The sequence below is a fragment of the Haliotis rubra genome, unplaced genomic scaffold, assembly GCF_003918875.1.
Source record: "Haliotis rubra isolate DU_JTF1 unplaced genomic scaffold, ASM391887v1 Scf317, whole genome shotgun sequence".
NCBI lineage: Eukaryota > Metazoa > Mollusca > Gastropoda > Lepetellida > Haliotidae > Haliotis > Haliotis rubra.
The window spans coordinates 965,867-990,943 of NW_025766988.1; the positions used below are offsets into that span (position 1 = coordinate 965,867).

At 40.4% G+C, this 25,077-nt stretch overlaps 1 protein-coding gene across 2 annotated transcripts; it reads left to right on the forward strand.

The window, feature by feature from the left end:
• The first annotated feature begins 518 nt into the window (after nt 1-518).
• LOC124283486 (vacuolar protein sorting-associated protein 4B-like) lies at nt 519-23,094 on the forward strand. 2 transcript variants are annotated; one of them, XM_046719552.1, is made up of 12 exons: nt 519-659; nt 2,886-2,997; nt 5,556-5,719; nt 6,326-6,398; nt 7,114-7,233; nt 7,714-7,751; nt 8,176-8,294; nt 8,850-9,080; nt 10,028-10,159; nt 18,110-18,197; nt 18,588-18,728; nt 19,436-23,094. In XM_046719552.1, the coding sequence occupies exons 1-12, from the start codon at nt 639-641 to the stop codon at nt 19,535-19,537; spliced, it is 1,341 nt and encodes a 446-aa protein (XP_046575508.1). In that variant the 5' UTR covers nt 519-638; the 3' UTR covers nt 19,538-23,094. The 2 variants fall into 2 exon arrangements, with proteins under 2 accessions (XP_046575508.1, XP_046575507.1); XM_046719551.1 differs by having other exon boundaries at nt 5,556-5,710; nt 6,316-6,398.
• The last annotated feature ends 1,983 nt before the right edge of the window (nt 23,095-25,077 follow it).

Below are 25,077 nucleotides of genomic sequence, written 5' to 3' on the forward strand. Positions count from 1 at the left end.
TGGAATCATGTTTATATTTGAGCAGACCGTACTAAACATGACGTACGTTCTGAGACCTAAATTAAGGAATTGGTAAGGTGCTCGTGACCTGGTTCACAGTCACGTGAGTAATTGTATACCCGATATATAAACCGATCAAATCATACCCATGTGATGCAAATGCAACTATAAAAGATATGATTGCGTTGAGCCAAACGCATTGAACACTGAGGAGAAACAGACACCTTAGTGGATCCAAAATGTCCAGACTATCAGGGATCAATGGCTCTGGGATGTATTTCCCAGGACTCAAAATCATGGTACGTCAGCTAGCTTTGATCACGTTTGTTTGGTTTGTTGGAGTGTTTTAAATCATGTTGCAATGTACACAAAATCAACTATTGTCTCTCCTATCTGTCGATCTGTCAGTTTAGTTTATTTGAACCACCAATTTTGAAAACAAATGACGTGTAATGAGTGATAGTTTTGTCGTGGTCTTTCAACCATGATAGGAGTGTTATCTCCCCTAGAAAGCGATCATGTGACCAGGTTGTCGGAAGTAATACGCCATGTTTATCTGAATCACCGAATAGTCTTTCGAATCGAAGTATAATTCCTTAACAAGGCCCATATTTAGCTGTTTATCGTGAAATTCACAAATGGCAGGAGGTACACTTCAGGTGAGATGAGTCAAACATATCTTTCGGTTCTTATTATTTTGTTTTCGACAGGCGTCTGCTGAAGGAATCGCCTCGCCTCCTCATTTGTTTTGTTCTGTGTTATTTCGCAACGCGGACATAGTGGAAGTTAATTTCCCCCACAATATTGAAATTATGGCTTTTAGAAAAGATTGTTTACATTGGTATTGGGAAATGGTAATCGTTTCAGACCGATTTAAGTATTGACATAGCATAACTGGTTGTTCCGGGCACCTGTCATTTTTAGGTGTCGCAATGAGTTAAAATGTAAACAAATATCGTCTCGGTCTACTCGTGGATCTTATTTATAGTCAAGGCTTTCACGTTTAATGTGGAGAATCAGGGCTATTTTGTAAAGTATATTAGTAATTTGATCATGTATGTATAAACATAAAATTCTACCTGTTAAGAATCGAAAAAATATTTGGTCAGGTGCATGTGACAGTCACAGTCACCTGAGTCATTAAAAACCCTTCATGTCTATGTCGACTCCTAGATCACTGCCATGTGAAAAAAACATATCTGACAGACTGAGAACAAAATGTAGTTAACTAAACGTGCTTACCATGCATTCAGCATGCCAAAATTATCTGGTACCAATGGCACTGACAGACAGACAGACAGATATTGTATTTAAGTCTCACCTCATGTAAAAGTACAGATATATACACACATACACATAAAATGAGCCACCTTTAAGGGTTATGAGAGACTATTATATAGACATGTGTTTTACTCAAAATCATGGTATTTACTAATCCTTTGCAGTTTTTTGTTTTCATTTTCTTTGATTCATGTTTAAAAGTAGATGAGGTTACCAAAAACTTATTCTTTGTTTAATTTGATAGCAATATTAATGTTGATTTGATCTTTAGCACTGTTTACTAACACCAAACACACATTGTTTGGAATTGTGGTTAGTTTCACCATGTTCACATTCAAGGCAATTCATTGAATGGCATTTTCAGGTTAAACCACAAACAGCAATACTGATTACATCATTTAAAAAATCTGTTAAAGATTAAAGTTATCAGTGTCTTCCTTTAGATATATTCAAGATAGTTCTCTCTTACTTATCATGTTATATTTTCTAAGCTGAAAATATATGTTATTGTTAAAGGCACAATGTCACAAATTTTCAACAATATTTTGGCCTATATTATATATATTTGGGCATATGCCTGAAATCGATAATTGAAACTTTGAGACTAACACTTGCCATATATGGAATAGCTGCCTATTGATGCAACATTGCATTAATTCATTCAAACGCTTGAAATAATGTTTTTCAATATTAATATTGCATTAATTCATTCAAATTTTCAATATTAATATTGTAATCTAAATGCGTATTTTTTTTTAATAAATCATATGGTAGCTTCCTGAGGGCTGATAGTTAGTATTATTGAGAGAAATGTATTATTTAGTTTTAGATTGATTGAGTTTAGTTTTATGTCAGCTCTCAGACTCTCAGCAATATTACAGCTGTATGGCTGTGGGGTACAGTCTGTGTAAAAATCGAGCCTGGGCCAGACAATCCAGTAATCAACAGCATGAGCATCGATCTACACAATTGGGATACGATGACATTTGTCAACGAAGTCAGCTAGCCTGCCCACCTGATCCCGTTAGTCACCTCTTACGACAAGCATGGGTTACTGAAGGCAAATGCTAACCCGGATCTTCATGGGTGTTTATTTTTAGAGAAGTGTGGTGTCACATAGTGCCTTTTAATAAGCAGTTACGATAGTCATTGTGGTTTGAATGAATCACATTAAAATCAGGTCTTTTATTTGGGTATGACACCTATCAGTCAATATGATCATAATTACTGATAATGGATTATGACAATGATCATATATAATAATGAAGAGCTTTAGTTTTCTTGCTTGGAAATACTAATGAAGTTGACTGTTACTGAGTGTAATTAACTGTATCATGTCTGTCAACGTCTATTGTGCCCGATATTTGAGAAAGTCTATCAGTTCGGAAGTGATTAATCAATGACATCGTACTACTGGCATATATGCATGTGTATGAGGAAGATGATGATGAACCTATGAATTGTTATATGTGAGACACTAAAATATTTTCATAATGTGCATGTCTGAATGTGCAAAGGCTATGCCCAATGTTGTTGATGTGCAGCACAAAACACCAATGTTTTCCCCATGTTTATCATAACCTAGTTTCCTTCAAATGTTTCAGAAAGCAATTGACCTTGTTACTAAGGCAACAGAAGAGGACAAGAACAAAAACTATGAAGAGGCTCTTCGTCTTTATGAACATGGAGTAGAATACTTCCTGCATGCCATCAAATGTAAGAAATACTCACTTTTATACCTTGTGCTGAGGTCCAGACTGTGTTTAATGTGTCATCATGATCAAATAATCCTTGGTATCAGTAGCATTAGATCATGTTCATGATGTTTGGCCCTGTTTAATACAAATCCTGATTCCCAATCCTAATCTGGAGCTCCCACAATTCAACCTTTTTTACATTTTTTTTCTTCTTGCGTTGCATAATAGCTGTTATAATGTTTATCCCCATTTTGGTTTTATCCACATATTTTTCCTTATCCTGACTCATGATGATTGCTTATCACCCTTTCCTATGCGAATGGTAGTGGAACACTTGAATCCTTTGTAGTTCCCTAAAGCGGACGTAAAAGTACACTCACCCACGAGTTACCTCCCTTTTGCCCTTTCTTGCGCAAACAGTCATGTGACCAGCCTTACTTGTCACTCTCTCCCTTTTCGTCCAAGCGGATGGTTGGGTGAGCACCGGAGTCCCGTATACGGCATATATCCTTTATATTTAGATCCTATTTATTGAAATTACGCTGTGTATGGTATTTGGCTATAATTAACATAGATTATATGTAAAACTTTTGAAGTGTGTCCTGTCAGAACCTTGAAGATATACCTTCAAAAGACCAAAACAAGGAGAAGAAAATTCAAGCGGCTATTCATCCCCTTGTCGACGGAGACATCAGTGGAAGTCTCAAGAACGACAATATCGTTTTGGATGAGAAGTGTTATACTAAATGCCTACAAAGCAGCAGGACTAGAACCTCCAAGAGCTTCCAACCCACACGAAGTCAGAGCACTTGCGTCAACACTGGCGAAAATTGCTCTATGTCATCAATTATGGAGGGCTGCTATTGGAAGTCGGAGACGGTGTTTGCCAACCACTACCTCCGAGACATAGCCACCGAAGACGTCTCCGTCATTCACCAGTTTGGGCCTCTCATTGTAGCACAGCAACTAATGGTTCCACAAAGGCGCTGAGTTGGAAATCTCACCCTTTATCAGTTTGAAAGTCCATGTGCACAGTCCAGACTAGGCATGAGTGATTAAGACTCTGTACGGGTAGAGATCTTGCCTGTACGTTAAGGGGTCGCAATTCATTTATAATAAAAAGATCTTATCATAATCTATGGGTTGTTATAGATAACTAGTAAAAGAAGATACTAGTATATCTTAAGCCACATGAATCTACAAGATTCAACTTGTCTGAGAGAGAAGTAAGACAAGTTATAATGGAGTTGGAAGAATAGGATCTAGGAAATGCCGTTACGCAGTTCCCATGGGGGGGATACAGGACGTATCTAAGGACATCTGATGAATCCAGGAAGTGGCTTGACCCACCTCCAATCCGAAGGATTCTATAAGCAAAGATCATGAGTCAGGATAAGGAAAAATATGTAACTTTTAAGTAAAATTGATATTTTATACTTATCCTGACTCATGAAAAGAAGCCCTCCCAGCCTCCCCGCTGGAAACACTTCGGATTTCACAGTAGATCCAGGTGCATGGGCAGAAAAATCAGGAGAGAGTGACAAGTAAGGCTGGTCACATGACTGTTTGCGCGTGAAAAGGGCAAAAGGGAGGTAACTCGTGGGTGAGTACTTTTACGTCTGCTTTAGGGAACTACAAAGGATTCAAGTGTTCCACTACCATTTGCATAGGAAAGGGAGATAAGCAAAGATCATGAGTCAGGATAAGTATAAAATATCAATTTTACTTAAAAAATTACATTTTTTGCCACTTGCAGATGTGTAGGTTGCATTTCATTGTTGATAGACATTATCTGCAACACGTGCAGAGGAACATGCTTGTGCATGAATGAGATCAACTTTGTTTTATTGTGCATTTTGCTGCATCTGTCACAGTTTGTCATTCATATTGGTTGTGCAAAATGCTATTTTTGTGGACTCTTTTGATGGATCTTTTGAGGGAACAGGTGGCCCATTCTGATGGGCAGCAGTTTGATGTGTATGAACTGAATCACATTGGGCTTTCCACCCACATCAAGCTGAAATGCCTAAAACAACTGAAATACTGTGGATGGGTGGTGATAAACCCATGTTGCGTATTCCCTCAATTAGTCTTTGCAGGTTCTGTCAATACTTGTGTGTGGAAAATGGGACAAAAAATGTTAACGTCTCAATATGGACACCACTGGTGACCAGGTACTTATGATAATCTTATAGGCCATCTAATAGTCGCACATACTTCCGTTGTATGTAATGGGACTAAAGCATTATAAGCTAGGCTGTTGTAGAAACCAAGCTGGTGTTCAATATAGGCAAACATTATGGATAAAAACATCTTTCTTTCGTGAGTGGGGACGGTGGGGTAGTCTAGTGGTTAAAGCGTTGGCTCGTCACGCCGAAGACCCAGGTTCAAATCTCCACATGGGTACAATGAGTAAAGCCCATTTCAGGTGTCCCCTGCCGTGATATTGCTGGAATATTGCTAAAAGTGGCGTAAAACCAAACTCAGTCAGTCAGTCTTTCGTGAGTGCGATGTTTCGATACAGATTCTCGTACCATTTGTCTAGCAGGAATGACCCTGGTTGTTTCCTGATTTTAGATGAGGCTCAGAGCGACAAAGCTAAGGAGAGTATTCGAGGAAAATGCATCCAGTACCTGGAAAGGGCAGAGAAGCTCAAACAGTATGTCAACAAGAAGAACAAGAAGAAGCCAGTGATGGATGGTGAGAGTTCTTCTGGTGGGGAAGAAGTCAGGGTAAGAATAGTGATGCTTTTTTTGTCATGTAAATGTTAATGACTATTGGCATTAACCATCAGTTTGTATTCAGAGCAGAAATAATTCTTGTGCGATATTTAAGTTATATGGTAATCATGGTAATTGGAAGGTCACTGTTGTTGCAGTGTGTTCAGAGTAACGGGACAGGTGGATGCACTTACACTGTAGTCAACAACATTTCAGCAATGTGACATTAGCCGGTAAATATTGGTTCAACAGAGTGATGTCATCTGTATCCTTGGGGCAGGTTGACACACTATCTGATTTGTCACACTTTTCAGCCACATGATCTTTGCTAGATGTTTTGGTGTGATGGACTTATTCTGCCCAAGAAGCTCAACAGCTTCATTTTCAGAGAATAGTGTCCAGGGCCCTTATTCTCGAAACGTTCGTAGCCCTAAGAAATCTTAACTTCGATTGTAGCCAATGTGTTAAGAATGGGCGTAAGAAGTTCGTAGGCCTACCAACGTTTCGAGAATAGCTAGCCAGGTGCACTATTTTCATGATTTGAACACCTTTTGCTGAATTAATGATTTAATTGCTTTCCTTGGCCTTGCTTTACCATTTTTACATCTTGATATCAGAGAATCCAAGAACAATGATGATTCAAGTGATGAAGACTCCGACAAAGACCCAGAGAAGAAAAAGTTCCAGACTCAGCTGACAGGTGAGTGTTAAACCTACCTTGACATAGTAAAGGGAATTCTTTTGTCAGGTCTATTTTGTTTGAGCATGTCAAGTTCAGAAATGATTACTGTCTTGACAGAATGGAAACTGCAAGAGCATGTGGAGCATAAATTGGTTTATACAATCTCAAACCAATTAAAAATAAAGTCTGTGTGAGTGTAGTATTCACCTATGGGGATTAGGCCTGCAGCAACCCATGCTTGTTTCAAGTAGTGACTAAATGAATACTGTTGTCAGCATTGGTGATTTTGTTGAATGGATTGAGTCCGCACGAGAATAGAAGATTGCGGTAAATTATGGTACTTGTTGGTTCCTGGCGTTAGCATTAATGGGTGCAACAACGATTGGTCAGCTCGGAGTCTTTATAATGTGTCTGAGTGGGGTATTCATGCTTAACTGCGGCATGGTATCTCAGTGAGCTAGCACTATAAAACAGCTTAAGTTTGGGCTGATATTAGCAGCCACACATATACACACATGTACGTCATCATATGGGTGAAATATTCTCAAGCATGACGTTAAACCCAATTTCACCTCACCTTACACCTTGAATGGATTGATGCTCATAATATCAGTCACAGGATTGTATGGACCTGGATTATTTACTGACTGCTGTTGTATAGGTGGAGCATTAAACATGATGATCATACCAACCAACAAACAAGCCTATTATTAAATGATGTTTCTATTTCCAGGGGCTATTGTTATGGAGAAGCCAAATATCCGCTGGGAGGATGTGGCTGGTCTTGAGGGAGCCAAGGAAGCCTTAAAAGAGGCTGTTATTCTACCTGTCAAGTTCCCACATTTGTTCACAGGTATGTAAAATTATGGGTGCCATGTATGACTTGTTTAGTTATATGTTAAGGCTGACAGTAATCGGTCTGTCATGTTCATAAATAATATCTACGTTGTCAAGCAATCTGTTTCTGGAAAAATGTAATGAACATTTATTGTTTTAGACAGCAAATAGTGAAAAATTTCTTTTGATAAATCTGTTCATGTTGAGAATGGCAATAGGGCTAGGATAATACCTGAAGCAGTGAATTGGATTTCAGTCCATGAAATGCAAATCTTCATGCTGATGTGTACATCAATGATATGCTTAATATATTTCATGGAAGAAATCCAAGATTGTTCAACTATATTGCTCCAAAGCATTGGCATGACAGGCTGACTGTAGTAGTGTGAGATTAACTGTAGTTATGTCTAAGATTTGAGTGGACCTTTACCTTTTTATAGTAGCATAGAATCAGAATCAGGAACACTATAAAGGTTTTGTTTTGTGTGTGTTTCAGGCAACAGAAAACCCTGGAGAGGAATTCTTCTGTTTGGGGTAAGTTCACAGATCATTAATTACAGTATTCCCACATTGAAGCTCCTGGGTAGAGTCAGTCCGAAGAAGGGTTGTCTGAAGGGTTAATAAAACAGAATGGTGTCTTCGTTGGTGATTTTGCACACATTTCATTGTGTTCTGATAGTGTAAAAATTAGTGCTTATGTTTTCATCCAGTTTCCTTCATCCAGACTGCGGAACAACACTCACTCACTCACTCGGTTGAGAAAAAACCCAAGCCTGTATGTGGAAATTAGTTAACTTGGTAGTCTATAAGAAAGAATATGCTTTGGTTAATCAAGGTCATGATAGTTGAGAAATATTTTAATGGATAAACTGATAACTTACTCGGCAAACATTTTAGAGAAAAATCTTAAAGCTTACCTTTGAAAGTGCCTGCATTATTATGTTGATTTTAATTTCAGCCCCCAGGAACTGGCAAGTCTTTCTTAGCCAAGGCTGTTGCTACAGAGGCCAACAACTCCACCTTCTTCTCTGTGTCATCTTCAGATCTTGTCTCCAAATGGCTGGGAGAGAGTGAAAAGTATGTTACACATCTGTTGGCTATAGTGTGATTTTGTGTATCTTGTCATGAATGTAGATATATTTCTGATTTTACTTTTTTAACACAAAACCATCTGTTCCATCTGGGTACACCTTTTCAGAAATGAAAGTAGACATCCAGACCACATTCCAAGTACCCTATCGTTCTCGTAAGAGTTGACTAGATGAGCATAAGGTGTGTGACCAGGATGATAACCAGTCATTTTATCCAGCGGTAGAATGGCTCACTGCTCATGCTATCAACTGTTCTGGATCAGGCATGACAGGATTTCTGACCAGCTTCTGAGATACTGATATTTTACTGACTTTGGATGTTAAAACATTCACACACACACAGAATTTAGCTTGGAAAATTATGAATATCTTTAATGTGATTTTCTAGATCTCAAAAGGTATTTTTATTTCTGCTACCATGATCCTCGAATGTTGTAGATGTCATTCCAAATGACTGAAAATTACACCACAGTAAGAAGTGACATTTGCATTGGTGTATTTCCATGAAGACATTTCTTCAAAGTTAGGTTATTTTTTTCAGGTTAGTGAAGACACTGTTTGAACTTGCACGAGAGAACAAACCCAGCATCATCTTCATTGATGAGGTAGATGCCCTGTGTGGCTCTCGTAGTGAGAATGAGTCAGAGTCCGCTCGGAGAATCAAAACAGAGTTTCTAGTCCAGATGCAGGGAGTCGGGAATGACAATGACAACGTTCTCGTCCTTGGAGCAACAAATATCCCATGGAGTCTTGACTCAGCCATCAGGAGAAGGTATGTGTCCTCAGCCATATCGTAACATCACATGTGATATTCTGTGACATTGTCAGGTTAACATGTTAATGACCTACTGTCTTTCTATGTGACCGAAGTACCCTGAATTGAAAAAAGTATTGATGCCAAATTTACTATAACACTACTCTCGATCCAAGAGTAATGTACTTCTGTGACTTAATTGTTGCCAAGGCAAGTAATGGTAATAATTAACACAATAATTTAGCTGGGAAAGATTCAGTCCACTTAGTTTCTTGATTTAATGTTCCCAAGTCATATTACAGACTTTATTTGATTTCTTTTTATGTTTAACCCATGAAGGTCCAGGTTAGAATATTGATCTTCAGTAACCCATGCTTGTCGTAAGAGGCGACTATTGGGATCGGGTGGTCAGGCTCGCTGACTTGGTTGACACATGTCATTGGTTCCCAATTGCGCAGATCGATGCATATGCTGTTGATCACTGGATTGTCTGGTCCAGACTCGATTATTTACAGACCGCCGCCATATAACTGGAATATTGCTGAGTGCGACGTAAAACTAAACTCACTCACTCACTCTTTTTATGTTTCATTTTTTGAGTAAGAGTGAATTTACCTGGTATGAAGTGTAGTTGGAAGAAATATGAAGATGAGTCTTGTGGTGACCCTTGTTACTGTCAAGTGTTTGCTACCTGTTAATATCTGCTCAAGGAGCCGTATTGTTGCATATTTCATGTGAGTTTGGTTTTTCGGAGGTCTGGGGGCGGTAGGGTAGCCTAATAGTTAAAGCGTTGGCTCGTCACGCCGAAGACCTGAGTTTGATTCCCCACATGGGCACAATGTGTGAAGCGCATTTCTGGTGTACCCTGCTGTGATATTGCTGGAATATTGCTAAAAGCGGCGTAAAACCATACTTACTGTTCAGAGGTCTAAAGTTATTTATGACAAAATGTGATTGTGTTTCAGATTTGAGAAGAGAATTTATATACCCCTCCCTGAGGCTCCAGCCAGAACTGAAATGTTCAAACTACATCTCGGCTCCACACCACACCAGCTGAATGATGAAGACTTCAGAGAACTTGGGTTGAAGACAGATGGGTAGGTCCACGGAATTGTTTAAACTGTAGGCACATGGGACAGGATAGATGGGTATTTCCATGGAACAGGATAAATGGGTGGGTCCATGAAGCTGCATATATGGTTTGTCCATGGAACTGGATAAATGGGGTTGTCCATGGAACTGGATAGATGAGTTGTCCATGAAACTGGATAGATGAGTTGTCCATGAAACTGGATAGATGGATGGATCCATGAAACTGGATAGATGGATGGATCCATGAAACTGGATAGATGTCCATGGGATAGATGGATGGTCCATGAAACTGGATAGATAGATGAGGTCCATGAAACTGGATAGATGATAGATGGATGGATCCATGAAACTGCATAGATGGAGTTGTCCATGAAACTGAATAGATGAGTTGTCCATGAAACTGATAGAATGGATGGATCCATGAAACTGGATGATGATAGAAACTGGATAGATGAGTTGTTCATGAAACTGATAGATGGATGGATCCATGAAACTGGATAAATGGGGTTGTTCAGAACTGATAGATGGGGAGTTCCATGAAACTGATAGAATGGAACAGATGGGGAGGTCCATGGATAGATGGATGAATCCATGTGATAGAACTGTCCAGGCACATGATGGACAGGATGGATAGATGGGTAGTTCCATGAAACAGGATAGATGGGTGGATCCATGAAACTGATAGATAGTTGTCCATGGATTTGTCCATGGAACTGGATAGATGGGGTTGTCCATGGAACTGGATAGATGGGTTGTCCATGAAACTGGATAGATGGGTTGTCCATGGATAGATGGATTGATCCATGAAACTGGATAGATGAGTTGTCCATGAAACTGGATAGATGGATGGATCCATGGAACTGGATAGATGGGTTGTCCATGGAACTGGATAGATGGGTTGTCCATGAAACTGGATAGATGGGGTTGTCCATGAAACTGGATAGATGGCGGGTCCATGAAACTGGATAGATGTGTTGGTCCATGAAACTGCATAGATGGGAGAGGTCCATGAAACTGAATAGATGGTCAATGAAACTGGGTTCATGGTCCATGAATAGAAGAGTGGGTCCATGAAACTGAATAGAAGAGTGGGTTCATGAAACTGAATAGAAGGGTGGGTCCATGAAACTGGGTAGGTCCAAAGAACTGGATAGATGGGTAGTTCCATGAAACGGGTAGACAGGTAAAAGGATAGGTCCATGGAACTAGGTAGATTTTGTTTCATGATTTTGGTAATTTAGTGTATGTGTATTTTCATAAGATTTGGTTGAGGGGGGCATATTGGTATCTGTTCGATTAGTAGGTGGAAAGTAAAATTCTATAAATTCCTGTGCTGTGTTCCTAGTAATAGAGTATGATGAAGAAGGTTCCACATTACCACTTGTATATGTGTAGATCAATGTAACTTGTAGATGATGTGAAAACAGTAAGTGAATTTCTGTCAGTTGTGAAAAAAAAAATAACAGTTCTTTTGACTTGCCACTAATGTGATACTGCTTCATGGCTTGTAAGTGTTTCTTTACTGCAATATGCACTAGTTATTTTCCTTGTTTCTTATAAATTACACAGATATCTGTTGATGTGGCATGTAATGGATGTATTTTTCCTTATCCTGACTCATGCTCTTTTGCTTGTCTTCTTCTTCTTGCGAACATAGTGGAACACTTGTATCTCCTTATTTGAAGCTCCCTTCAAAATAAAATCACTAATTGGTACTCACCACGAGTTGCCTCCCTTTGTCTCCCCTGGCGGGAAAAGGTGTCGCCACCTCTGCCCATGTGCTTCACTCTCTCCTTCTTCGCCCAGTGAGCAGGATGTGAGAGCGCCTCGTGTCTCCTTACACACCATATCCTTTGATAATCTCTTAGTTTTTACCTCTCATAGGTTACTATAGAGGTATAGCTAGTATCCTTTACTATTTGTATTGATTAATTATCGTATTTCTACTGTTTATTCCGTGTATTCCAGTGATTGTTCAGCTAACTTCGTTGATGAAAATCTATGCGATTTGTAGATTACGTTTTTCTGCCTCCGATCCACATGTAATATGCCCTAGTTCTTCGCCGTGTATATGCGTTTAATTCCGCGTTGCAGTTACTGCATTAATTTATCTCTTTCTGCATTTAATAAATATCATCTTTGCGTCTTAAGGCGTGCTGCAGATAGATCCATGAAACAAGGGCAAAACATGGCAGAGAGTCAGATATTCCATCCAGTCAGCTGCTAGCGTCGACCCTCTCTCCGTCTGGTGTTCTGCTACAGACCCCTGCGGTAGAGGAGCGTGGGGCATGATCCGTTACCTCGAAGAAAGCGACCGGCCTCCCCAGACATCCCGTCATTGCAGACCAAGTCTAAGAGGGCCTCATCGTCGTCTCAAGCGCCAGATTGAGGACACCCAGGGCAGCAGACTTCCAAAGGAAAATCACGAAGACAGCGAGAACTTTCTCAGCCGAGATCGTTCCAGCAGCAGAATTGGGTCTCTCGATGATCAGCCGATAATCATCCCGACTTACGGCAGAGGAAGCGACCGGTGTCAGCGACTGTGACTTCTGCAGAGATCACCATGCAGCCTGATGCCTCTACACCGGCGTCAGGCGTTATTGATGTGAACCCCATCGTGAGAGAAGGCGCCGGCGACTTAAGTCACAGATCATCCCAGAAGACATGATCGCGGCAGATTATGAACATCATGGAGGACCACTACAAACTGCAGAAGCAGGGTCGAGGCCAGCGAAGGCTCCAAGCGTGAACAGCACCCTAGAGGCACCCCGTCCAGCGTAGCAGCCAAGGCGATGTCACCTTCGGCGAAGGAAGTCCGGACCACCTTGGCGAAGGACCTAGATGTACAGCCTTGAAGCCTTAGGCGGGATAGATCATCACCATCTTCGATTTCATCTCTAGATATGGACTCGGACCATCAGACATCACGGAGGCCTTCGCGAAGGTCATATCATCGATCCCCGGACGGACGCCAAATGAAGCTTCGAAGGCATTAGCGAAGGACATATGATTCCAGATCCTCATCATCTAGAAGAACATCGAGGGACTATAGAAGAGCAGCGAAGCTATCAGCGTTCACCTCACAAGTCTCGAGAAGATCATCCCATAGGCGATCTCCGCCGTTCATCACCAGGTCGATCACCGTCAGATCTCCACATAGAAGCGCTTACAAGTCAACTAGATCGCCACAAACCTCATCAGATATACAGACAGCTACTGCGCAGTCGAAGAGCATCAACAATTTGTTAATGATGATGGTATTGAGGATGATGGAGGAATCATATTTTCTGATGCAGAGATACGGTATTGGATGGTCAATAACCTAGATCTCACATCACCATCTAAAAGTGGCAATACAAGCGCAGGCGTATTTGATGAAGGAAGGCGATCCAGATGCAATCACTCTACCCCCAATCGACCGATTGCGGCAGTGCCACAGAATCTAGATACAGCTTTCCAGAAAGCTCTACGAAAGTTCAGACACCACATCTGCCCAACTTTCATGCCAAGAAGTTCTCCACGCATAACATGGACTCCTTCTACAAAGCCCAGGACATCGATGAGAACTATAAGATCATCAGCGATGTAAAGAACAAGATTTACAAGATGGATGATGCATAAATTGGCTCATATAGAAACCATGGCGAGGCGTATGTTCTTTGGGTTAAATAGATCTAGGGCGATCAATGAGACTCTTATTACTAGATTCGGGATTCCACGACGGAAGATGATAGAATGATTTATTCTGCCTTACTTATGCAAAAGAAAGATAAGCAGTTTTAAGCGGATCATCTTACATCTGTTTTAGCAGCACTGACCTTAGCTTCGTCGTCAAGGCCTCCTCGCTTCCTGTAATTGGGGAGAACTTTACAGCCCCACTTTATACAGCCCCGTGGTCGTCAACATCCATCTTTGGCGGAGAAATCGACAAAGTAAGCCAAGGAAGTCTCTAAGGATTCCAGGAAGTCCTTATGATTAAATCCATGGACACACTAGCCAGCGTCATTCGTCAGACTTCACAAAGATACTCAGGCAGATCTAAGTTCACGGGCCTACAAAGAGCAAGAGACAGGAAGATAGCCAGCTCTAGAGGTAAAGATTCTTTTCAAGCCCATATGGCAACTATAGAGGAGGATCAGGAAGAGGCAGGACACCCAGAGGTTCCCGCAACTATAGGCAGCTGAAACACAGGTTGGAAGCGACTGGAGTCTTCCACCCCAGCCGTTCCAGTACAGCCAGCACAAGTGGGTGGGCGCCTCCAACTACACTGGGAAAACTGGGGAATATTGCAAGACCCTTACGTCTCCAACATTCTTCAACGCGGATTTACATTATCCCTCTACAGGCCAAGCCTCCGCTGACAATCAAACCCCCAAGTTCGATTTACAGCGCGCAACAACTACCAAAGATAAGAGAGGCTGTTTCATCACTCCTATCCAAACAAGCCATAGAAGTAATAGATCAAGCAAGCGTCGAACCAGGTTTCTACTCCCCAGTTTTCCTAGTTCCCAAGAAAAACTCCACGGAGAAATACAGACTCATCTACAACATGAGCTTTTTCAACAAGAATTATCTCATGGAAACCACCAAAGTTTCGCATGATACATTTACCTCAGTTACGCCAGATGATTAGGTCCTATGGACTACATGGGCAGCATAGATCTACAGGATGCCTACCTGCATCCCCATTCATCCCGATTCCAGGAAATACCTACGATTTACTCTAGAAGGGCTACATTACCAGTGGAAAGTACTCCCATTCAGAATTTCATCAGCCCCTGGCTATTCCGCGAGGATAAGAGAAACCGATTATCATATTTCTACATTGGCAAGGGCACGCGCGAGTCGCGTTTTACCTCGACGGACCCGGGATACAAGTAGATCAAGATCCACAGCGTCTCAAACTACAGTTAAATTACATCATAAAGCTACTAACACAACTAGGTTGGTTAGTAAACTTACATAAAGTCGGACCTAGTACCATCGCCAAGACCTGCAGTTCCTAGGTATTCGATTCATCACAAATCGCAACTGTATTATGGTACCAGAAGACCGTTGGCTCAAGATACAACAGACCATTCCACCAGCTCTACTCTCTCCGTTACCGCTTAGCGACAATGGCAGAGCCTACTAGGTCTTCTCACATCAGCCCAAGACATGACTGTCACAGGCAGATTACAGATTCACGTCCCCTACAGGTCCTCATCAGCGCACATCTCAGCGATGTACAACCTTTCAGTCTACCGAAACATCTCAGACCTCATCTACTATGGTGGACCAAGAAATCGAATGTCTGCGAAGGGATTTGTTTAGCAGAGCAGGAATACAAAACCCATCTGTATGTAGGCGCGTCCTCCAAGGTTGGGGAGCTCATCTCACCAACCACGATATCAGGATTATGGAATCAGCAAGAATGCAAACTCCATATAAACAGTCTAGAAATGAAAGCTGTAATCAGCGCCATTCTACATTGGAGCACATTTCTACAAAATGCATCTAATGATCCATACAGACAATTCGACAGTGGCGTTCTACATAAACAAGCAAGGCTCAGCGAGATCGATGAACCTTTTGAACCTAAACTTTCAACTGTTGATTTAATACAAGATCTAAATCTACATGTCAGAGCAGTGCACATTCCGGAGCCAGAAATATACTAGCAGGCGGCTCTCTCGGCCTCATCTACCATCACCGACAGAGTGGATGATCAACAGGAAATATTTGCACAGATAATCAAGCAATTAGGAGCCGCTAATAGACCTATTAAGCCACGCGATTCAACAATCAGCTACCGACATTCGTGTCACCAGTCCCAGACCCCAAGCGGGCAGCGGACGCTCTAAGTCTATCATGGGAAGGCCTCAATGCGTGCAGCGTTTCCGCCGCCAGCAATAATACCTCAAGTATTACAGAAAATCAGACAAACACAGAGCTACCACAACTCACTTTGGTGAATTGCCCTACTGGCGGCCAGAAGCGTCAGTTTCCACACTAATTCAAGAAATCGGTCAACCAGCACTGGAGCTACCCAAAGCGCCAAACCTGTTAATTCATCCTCACACCAAACAAGTGCGGAAAGCCAGCAATGTTCCAACTACTGCGTATGGACTGTATACAAATGTGTTTAAACAAGAGAGGATATTCTGCCAGGGCGGCAAAAGCAGTCCGCTTGCTTGCTACGTTACTCAACTTCGTAACTTGTATGGCGACAAGTGGCACAGTTTCGAAAATTATGCAGCAAAGAAAGGTTTTACAGCAAGAGAGGCTTCACAACCTCAAGTGGCAGACTATTTGTGTTACCTGCGCCAAAACAAACATTTAAAAGGTTCAACGATATCAACATATCTTGCCGCGCTTAGTTCTGTAATCACCATGAGAACGGGTGTCAAATTAACAAGATCTCCAGAGTTACTGGCCTTACTACGAGCTTTCCGATTGGAGGACCAAAAGCGGAAGTTCCACGCCCCAGCTTGGGATCTGAATGTAGTGTTACAACACCTCACGAGTGAGGTCTATGAACCTTTGGAATCAACAACTTTTGAATTTCTCTCACAGAAAACACTGTTTCTGCTATCTCTAGCCACGGCAGCAAGAATGTCTGAAATTCACGCTCTGGATTACGAGAGGATACAGTTTGATGACAATCATAACACAGCGCACCTCGGATTAAGGTGGGATTTCATTGCTAAAAATCAACTGCCAGGTCAACCAGACAGATTATTCCACATCCCGGGGCTATCCTCTATTCTCGGATCACAAGATACACAAGACCTATCACTGTGTCCAGTAAGAGCGCTCAAAGTTTATTTACGACGATCCAAAACAAGGAGAAGATTTCTCAAGCGTTTATTCATCCCCTTATAAGCCTACTGAATCAAACAGAAGTGTCACGGACCACAATATCTATTTGGATAAGGACTGTCATTCTCCGTGCCTACAAGGCAGCAGGCTTGGACCCACCAACAGCATCAAATCCACATGAGATCAGGACACTGGCCTCCACCCTCGCCCTATACAGTAACTGTTCCTTGAACACGATTATGGAAGGATGCTATTGGAAATCTAACATGGTATTTGCTAATCACTACCTGAGAGACATCACTACAGAAGATGTCTCTGGCATTCACCATTTCGGACCACTGGTCCTCGCTCAGCAACTGACAGTCCCTCGTAGGCGTTAAATATTATCCTCACAAGATTAATATGTACTTTATACATACTTATCTAGCTTATAACTCTACGGAGTTTTAGGGCTATGTATATATGTTCAGCTTAAGTTATTCAAACTTAAGCATATACTTTTGATATATTCAATTTCAGTGCCTCTATCAGAGTCACCACCTATATATATATATATATTATATGTATTGTTCAATATATTCATAATGTAATTCCCCTTTAATGGCTTTATATAACCTATGGTTTTATACAGGAAACATCCTAAATCTAAGCCTTCATGAAGTTCCGTAGAGGGATATTACAGTATATCTATACAAAATCACTAATTATAAATCCAAAGTATTCTGTTACTCCCACCTCTGTTCCATTAGGATGCTACAAGCAAAGAGCATGAGTCAGGATAAGGGAAAATATGTAATTTTGGAGTAAAATTGATATTTTATACTTATCCTGACTCATGAGGTTGCTCCCTCTCCATCCTCCCCACATAACACTTTGGATTTCCCTGTAAGTCCAAGTGTTGGGCTGCAAAATCAGGAGAGAGTGAAGCACATGGGCAGTGGTGGCGACACCTTTTCCCGCCAGGGGAGACAAAGGGAGGCAACTCGTGGTGAGTACCAATTAGTGATTTTATTTTGAAGGGAGCTTCAAATAAGGAGATACAAGTGTTCCACTATGTTCGCAAGAAGAAGAAGACAAGCAAAAGAGCATGAGTCAGGATAAGTATAAAATATCAATTTTACTCCAAAAATTACATTTTTGTCTCATGTGTATAGGTTCTCTGGTGCTGATATCAGTATTGTCGTCCGTGATGCACTCATGCAGCCTGTGAGGAAAGTACAGACAGCTACCCATTTCAGAAGAGTAAGTAACATTCATTGATGATCCAGCTGATATGGCTTCTAACTGTTCCATTTAGTAAAATAATGGACCGACACTTATACCATTAATGAATGTAGTGCAGATATTTCTCGTTTGATAAATTGTGTGTATTTTAAATCATCTCATCACAAAAAGTGCATATGCAGCCACTAGTGTAACAATATTTCTCTATTGTGCAGTCAATGGTGTCTGGTAGAAAGAGTTTGTCACGATATGGCTGAGGTATTGCCGATGTGACATTAAATATTAACTCACTCACTGGTAGAGAAAGTAGTCCTTTCCATTAAGGTATTGTCATATGTAATTTTGCATTGACAACTTTGAAGCCGAATGTGAAAATGGTATTCATGTGTCTTGTATGTTTCTGTGCAGGTGCGTGGTCCGTCCCGATCTGATCCTAGTTTGATACGTGATGACCTGCTAACTCCCTGCTCACCTGGTGCTCCTGGTGCTATGGAGATGAGCTGGACTAGTGTAGATGGAGACAAGCTTCTAGAACCCATTGTATCAAAGGTACCTGCTCGATTATGAACCTGTTGATTCCATGTTGCTTATGTCTCGTCAGTGGACTCGCGAAGGTCTGGGTTAGAATTGATCTGCAGTAACCCATGCTTGTCATAAGAGGCCACTAACGGGATCGGGTGGTCAGGCTTGCTGACTGGGTTGACTCATGTCATCGTATCCCAATTGCGTAGATCGATGTTCTTACTGTTGATTTCTAGATTGTCTGGTCCAGACTCGATAATTTACAGACCCCTGCCATATAGCTGGAATATTCTGAGTGTGGCGTAAAACTAAACTCACTCACTCACGCATGTCGTCAGTGAGAAATGTCACTTTGAAGGTCATTGACTTTAGGCAATATAATTTAATTGACATCATGATCAAGGTTACCAGAAATGTTATTGTCAGATGTAGTGCTAAACTGAAGAAGTGTTAGTTTTCATTGTAAAAACATTTATTAATGATTGTTTTTTAATTTTGAACACGGGGGACACCAGAAATGGGCTTCACATATTGTACCCCGCGTTGTGAATCGAACCCAGGTATTTGGCATGGCAAGCGAACGCTGTAACCACTTGGCTACCCCACTGCCCCTCATTAAAATAGAAATGTATTCTTGGATCTCATTGTATGCAGCCATCCTTTCATAAATGTGGTTAACTCATAAATATGCATAAGAATACTGTTATGACATAATTCTGTGATTTCTCTTACAGAGTGATATGCTGATGTCCTTAGCAACATCCAAACCCACAGTTAATGAAGAAGACTTGAAGAAGTTGGTGAAGTTTACGGAAGATTTTGGACAAGAAGGATAGACTACAGTACCAAGTGTATATTATTCCCTGTTACCATGGTTACTTATTTGTTTGTGTAATTTATGTCATGTATATGTCGGTAAGTGCTGTGTTTATCAAGTGAGGCTTCAAATATACTCTGTAAGATTCCACCAAACGACAATCTGCAATAACTAGTTCAAATTTTCATGTGAGAATGTTGAAATGATTTCTAACATTTCACATGTCATATCAGTTTCGCTTTGAGACACCATTATTGATTATTTTCAGACATGGACTTGGAATAGAATTCTGAATAATGATAGGACATTGATCCTCTTGATATGAAGTCAAGTTTTAGCGATTGGTGGCTTGGAAAACCCAAACTGCTTATACCAATAGCCATATTGCTGACAGTTCTATTTCCTGAGGGTTCTGATAAGGTATTACTGCCGTTATATCTGTGCCAGTAAATGTTTAATGACAATGTTTCACAGTGTGATGATGAACAAAGACTTGTTGGTTAGTGATATATGAACTGAAAACTGCTGGTGGTATTCTAAGCTGTTGTGTTCAGGCCCAAATTTCAAGACATGAACACCATGTATCGAGGAACTTCAGTATAATAGAAATATTTTCTAAATCCCTGAAGTATGCTTAACCCCATTACTTCATGCAGTAGTTATCCAATAGTAAATGGCCGTATGAGCTGGAATGATCTAGTCCCCAACTTGATTGGGAACAGCCTCCCAGAAAAAGCAGGTCAGAACGGTTTATGTTAATGACACTGTGATGAGATGTTGATTTGAGATGTCTCTTAATGACAACCTTTACATTGATGGACAAGACACGATGACACAATGATGAGCCTCCATTCAACCGTGAATGCATCATTTAGAGAGAACAAGGATGTATATAGTTAGCTGTGTGTGTCATTTTCAGTTGCATCACCAAACTTTATGAGGAACCTGTTGACAGACTGTCATGGGTTGTATTTAACTGTGAATGTTTATTATATCACTGTGATAATTACTGCTCTATACAGTACACATTCATCCACCATGTCATCATGGAATTGTTGAGACTAATTCACTCGCTGTATACTTGTGGATGACAAGGACTCGGGAAATATATCATAGTACCACATTATTTTGAATCGCAGTGTTTGTGTAGTGGTCATTTTTTATTCTGTGTCAGTTGTGTAGAAATCACTATGTTCTTATTGAAATTTTGTCAGTCATTTTCGATCACTGTCAGATGTTATTGTCTTTTATTAACAAATTTAGTGTTATTAACAATTTTTGTCATGAATGTTGGAATGTTATGTTTTCACGTAAGTTTAGGAACACAAGGACATCCATCACTGGATGCAGTTCAGTTCAGTTTCATACGAATTTTGAGGATTGGTTTGATAAAAGACATGGCTTCTTTGAAGCAAGATATTACAATATTATAACCAAGTTTTACGGTTTTTGAAGAAAGAAAAAATACAAATGGAAATCTTACATTTTTTTAAATTGACATTTTGCATGTAAGTTGAAAAAAAATCACTCTCAAGCCTGTTTGACAATTCATACACATTAATTCAGAGGAATTTGTGGTACTTTATCTTCTTTTACATGAGTTAGAATCCTAACCCTTCTATCTGTTGTAAATATCCTCTAATATTCTTCTTTGATAGCTCGTATTATGGACAATTTCTTACTGCAGTTCAACCAGCAGCAGAAGTGTGGATGTAAATAAGTACATTAGGGTGATGAAATGGAGAATAGTGCTGCTGTTTATAGTAATTTGTCAGCTTATACAAAATCACTTGTTAGGAATATAACTTCATGTAAAAAATTATAGATAAGTGAAGTATAAGTTAGCAGTACACAGTATAGATAGGAGTGGTGGGTAGGCTAGTTGTTAAAGCATTAACTTGTCACTCCAAATGCTTCTGTTTATTTTAGAATTGATGTCACTTTTTACATTTATACCTCCATCAACACAAAAAAAATCCCCAAGTCATTGATTATTTCACAGACTGTATTTTCAAATATTGACACTAAAAATTGTAGACAAAAATACAAGATCAGTGATATCATTCAGAGCAGTAATGCAGATCAACCTCTTTATTAGGCAATCAGGAAATAAAAGTCTACTATTGAGTGTTATCAATTTTTTTTTTAAAACATGCATAAACAATTGCTTGATTAGTTGATTGAATACCATGGAATCACTTGCAGTTTATTTAATTACGTCAAGCCTACCAAGTTCATATGGCTGGAATATTGCTAAACAATGTGATACTGGTAGAACTTTCATTTTAAGATCAGCATGAATATTAGAACCTTTAGATTTCAGCCACAGTTTGTAAGTAGTTGCCATTCGACTCTGTACTGAAACGTCAGTCATGTGACAAATAACACCAGGAACACCTGTGGAAAACTCTCCTGCAAGTTTCCAACTTTTAAACTGGACCCTGAATGTTTAGCTGGATATGTATTTCTTTCCAAGAATTACATATTCTTTTGAATAATTACAGCATCTAAGAATGAATGTATGACAGTGCATAGTAATAGGAAGGGCACATGTCTGAAGGTTTAGGACTGTCAAACTGTGATGTCAGCTGTTGTTTTTAGACTGCTGCAACTCTCTGCTAAACATGCATGGAGTGGTGTAGTCTAGGGATACAGCGCTCATTCTGTACAGGGTACAGAGAGTGAAGCAGGTTCCAGTCTCAACTGATGAAACTGAATTAGTACTAAATAGGAGGCAAACCCAAATTCCCTACTCGCTAGTTACAATCAGCCCTCTGAAAGGAAACTGATGATTAATGACATTTTGTCTCAAACTGTTTTGTCTTTACAAGCAGATGGACTGTAATGACCTGTTCCAGATATCGCCTTCAGTTTGAAAGATAATTTATTAATTGTTTTCAAATGGTCACATATTGTTAACAAAGTATAGCGTCCTGTCTTTTATATAGGCAATAATGTTCATTTCTGATTACCTTTAGTTCTTAGTCTATAAAGAAATGGTTGGAATGGCTTGGTGCAAGTGTATTATGTAACTGTAATATAATTGTACATAGGATCCAGAATTGTGTGGTAGAGGAGTTTTCATGCCTACATCAGTACCCATGGCATATGATAAAGCTGTTGTTTGTGATTAGATGCTGACATCCACCTAATGATGTAAAATAGAACATGCTGCTGCATCAAGCTCAGAAACAGAAGCTTCTCAGTAACCATGGTAAAATATTTCATGTCATTCTCATAAATTGAAAACTCAAAACGTTTGAAAGGAAGGTTTAGTATGTCAGACAAATTCTCATTCTCTATCAGCAGTATGTGTTACTTCTCGACATCAATATGGAATAGCGGCCTGAATGAATACTGCCATGGCATGCTAACACTGCGTGCTCACTGTAATGTTACAGAGTTTAAGACTTTTTTAGTTGTTTTCAGGTATGGCTTTTGTAAATAGCATTGTAATGAGGACATGTGTAGACGCAGCCTGTCAACTGATTGTAAATTTGCCTAGATTGAAAGCTTGTCATTGTTGTAAAATATATTTCTAAAACTTTCATCTTGTAATAAAACTTCATTCAGTCACTTTGTGTTCCTGTTTCGTATTGTTTGAAGATTGCAGTGTTGTGGATCACAAAGGTGGAAGTGTCCCGTGGCAGCATCATGCCAAAAACTGTTGTCACCCTGCCTGGGCTAGGCAATAAAGGGATAAAACAAGCACTGTTTGAGTCTATATACTGAGTCAGATGCCTGTAGCCATAGTATGGTATCTTGGTTGGTTTGTTATTTAACGCCGCACTCAGCAATATTCCAGCTATATTCCAGCTCTGTAAATAATCGAGTCTGGAACAGACAATCCAGTGATCAACAGCATGAGCATCAACCTACACAATTGGGATACAATGACGTGTCATGCAAGTCAGCGAGCCTGACCACCTGACAATCGTGTATATCTCATTGGGCTAGCATAATAGAGCTGGCTGAGGTCAAACATTTATATCTTGTGTACAATAAAAAACAGCTGTTGCTCGTAAACAAACATGAATTTTCATTCAGATTCCAATGGTGAAGAGAACAAGACCTGTCTGCAGTCATGCCTGGTTGATCATTGGTTAGCCGGGAGTGTAAGGCAGTACTTTGTTTTGATTTGTTAAATGTTTGAATTCAATTAGTGAAGTCCCTCCCCTATGATGTAATGTTAGTATTGGTAATTCAAAAATGAATTGCAAATTATTTGATTCTGATTGACTCAGATACAAATCATTGAAAAACACCTTTGATGATAGATATTGTTCATTCACTGTTTATTCAAGAGGCAACTAAAGGGATCGGATTGTCAAGCCTCACTGACTCGGATAATGCATGGTACTGTATCCCAACTGTTGTTTAATGCTCATGATGTCAATCGCTGGATTGTCTGGTTGACACTTTTTATTTGTAGACCACTGTCATGGCTGAATACGGCGCCTGGCGTAAACAAATAATGTGCCGGAGAGACGCCAGTGCCTCAACTACGAAAAGACAGATTGTAGAAGCGTACATAAAATCACTGCCCCGTCACTGTCACGCCGTGTCTGGCCTCAAGGTGCTGCACGGCCATTTATGTTACGCTTTCCTTCTGATTTGGTCTAGAAGCCAGGGCCTAGATTTTCGAAGCTCTCTTAGCGCTAAGACAGTCGTAAGTTAATGTTAATGTATGGCACTTATCGACTATCTTAGCGCTAAGTGAGCTTCGAAAATCTAGGCCCAGACCCCTAATATGGTGAAAATGTGGTGCAGTTCTGGAGACCGAATGGGATGTGATTTTTCACAATAAATGATTTACCTTTGATTTAAAGCCGGTTGTTATCAGCTACCGTGCGTGACGTGACTACCGTGCAGGTGCCCTTTTATGGTGCAGCATGTCATTTTAGTTATGGCAATATTTTAACCGATAGCTGGATGGTTTAATTCAGTAACTCTGGTTTGAATTGACCAATTTTCATCAAAATAGTAGTTTTGGAATGCAGTAAGAAGTTTTAGAATTCAGTTCGAATTTCCAGGAATCTCCCAAAATTTTAATTCCCACCGCATTCTGCCTCATTCCGTCTCAAGTGTGACCGCGGGTGTATTACCCAGGGTCCGAGTTCCTCTTTCTGAATCCCGCTCTTACTGATCCTAGATTTTGAAGCTCTCTTAGCGCTAAGATAGTCATAAGTTAATGTTAATGTATGGCACTTACGACTATCTTAGCGCTAAGACCCCTTCAATCTGACCCTGGACCCAGATCCCTACCATATGACCCTGACTGCCCACTTCAATCTGACCCTCGGCACGCTGATTCCATCCCACTTTGTCTTCGAAAACTGCGGATTCTTGCTCTGATCCCCACTTGGGGCGGTGGGGTAGCCCAGTAGTTAAAGCGTTCGCTCGTCACGCCGTAGATCCGGGTTCGATTCCCCACATGGGCACAATGTGTGAAGCCCATTTCTGGTGTCCCCCGTCGTGATGTTGCTGGAATATTGCTGAAAGCGGCGTAAAACCATTCTCACTCACTGATCCCCACTCAAGCTAACTCCCCAATAACCC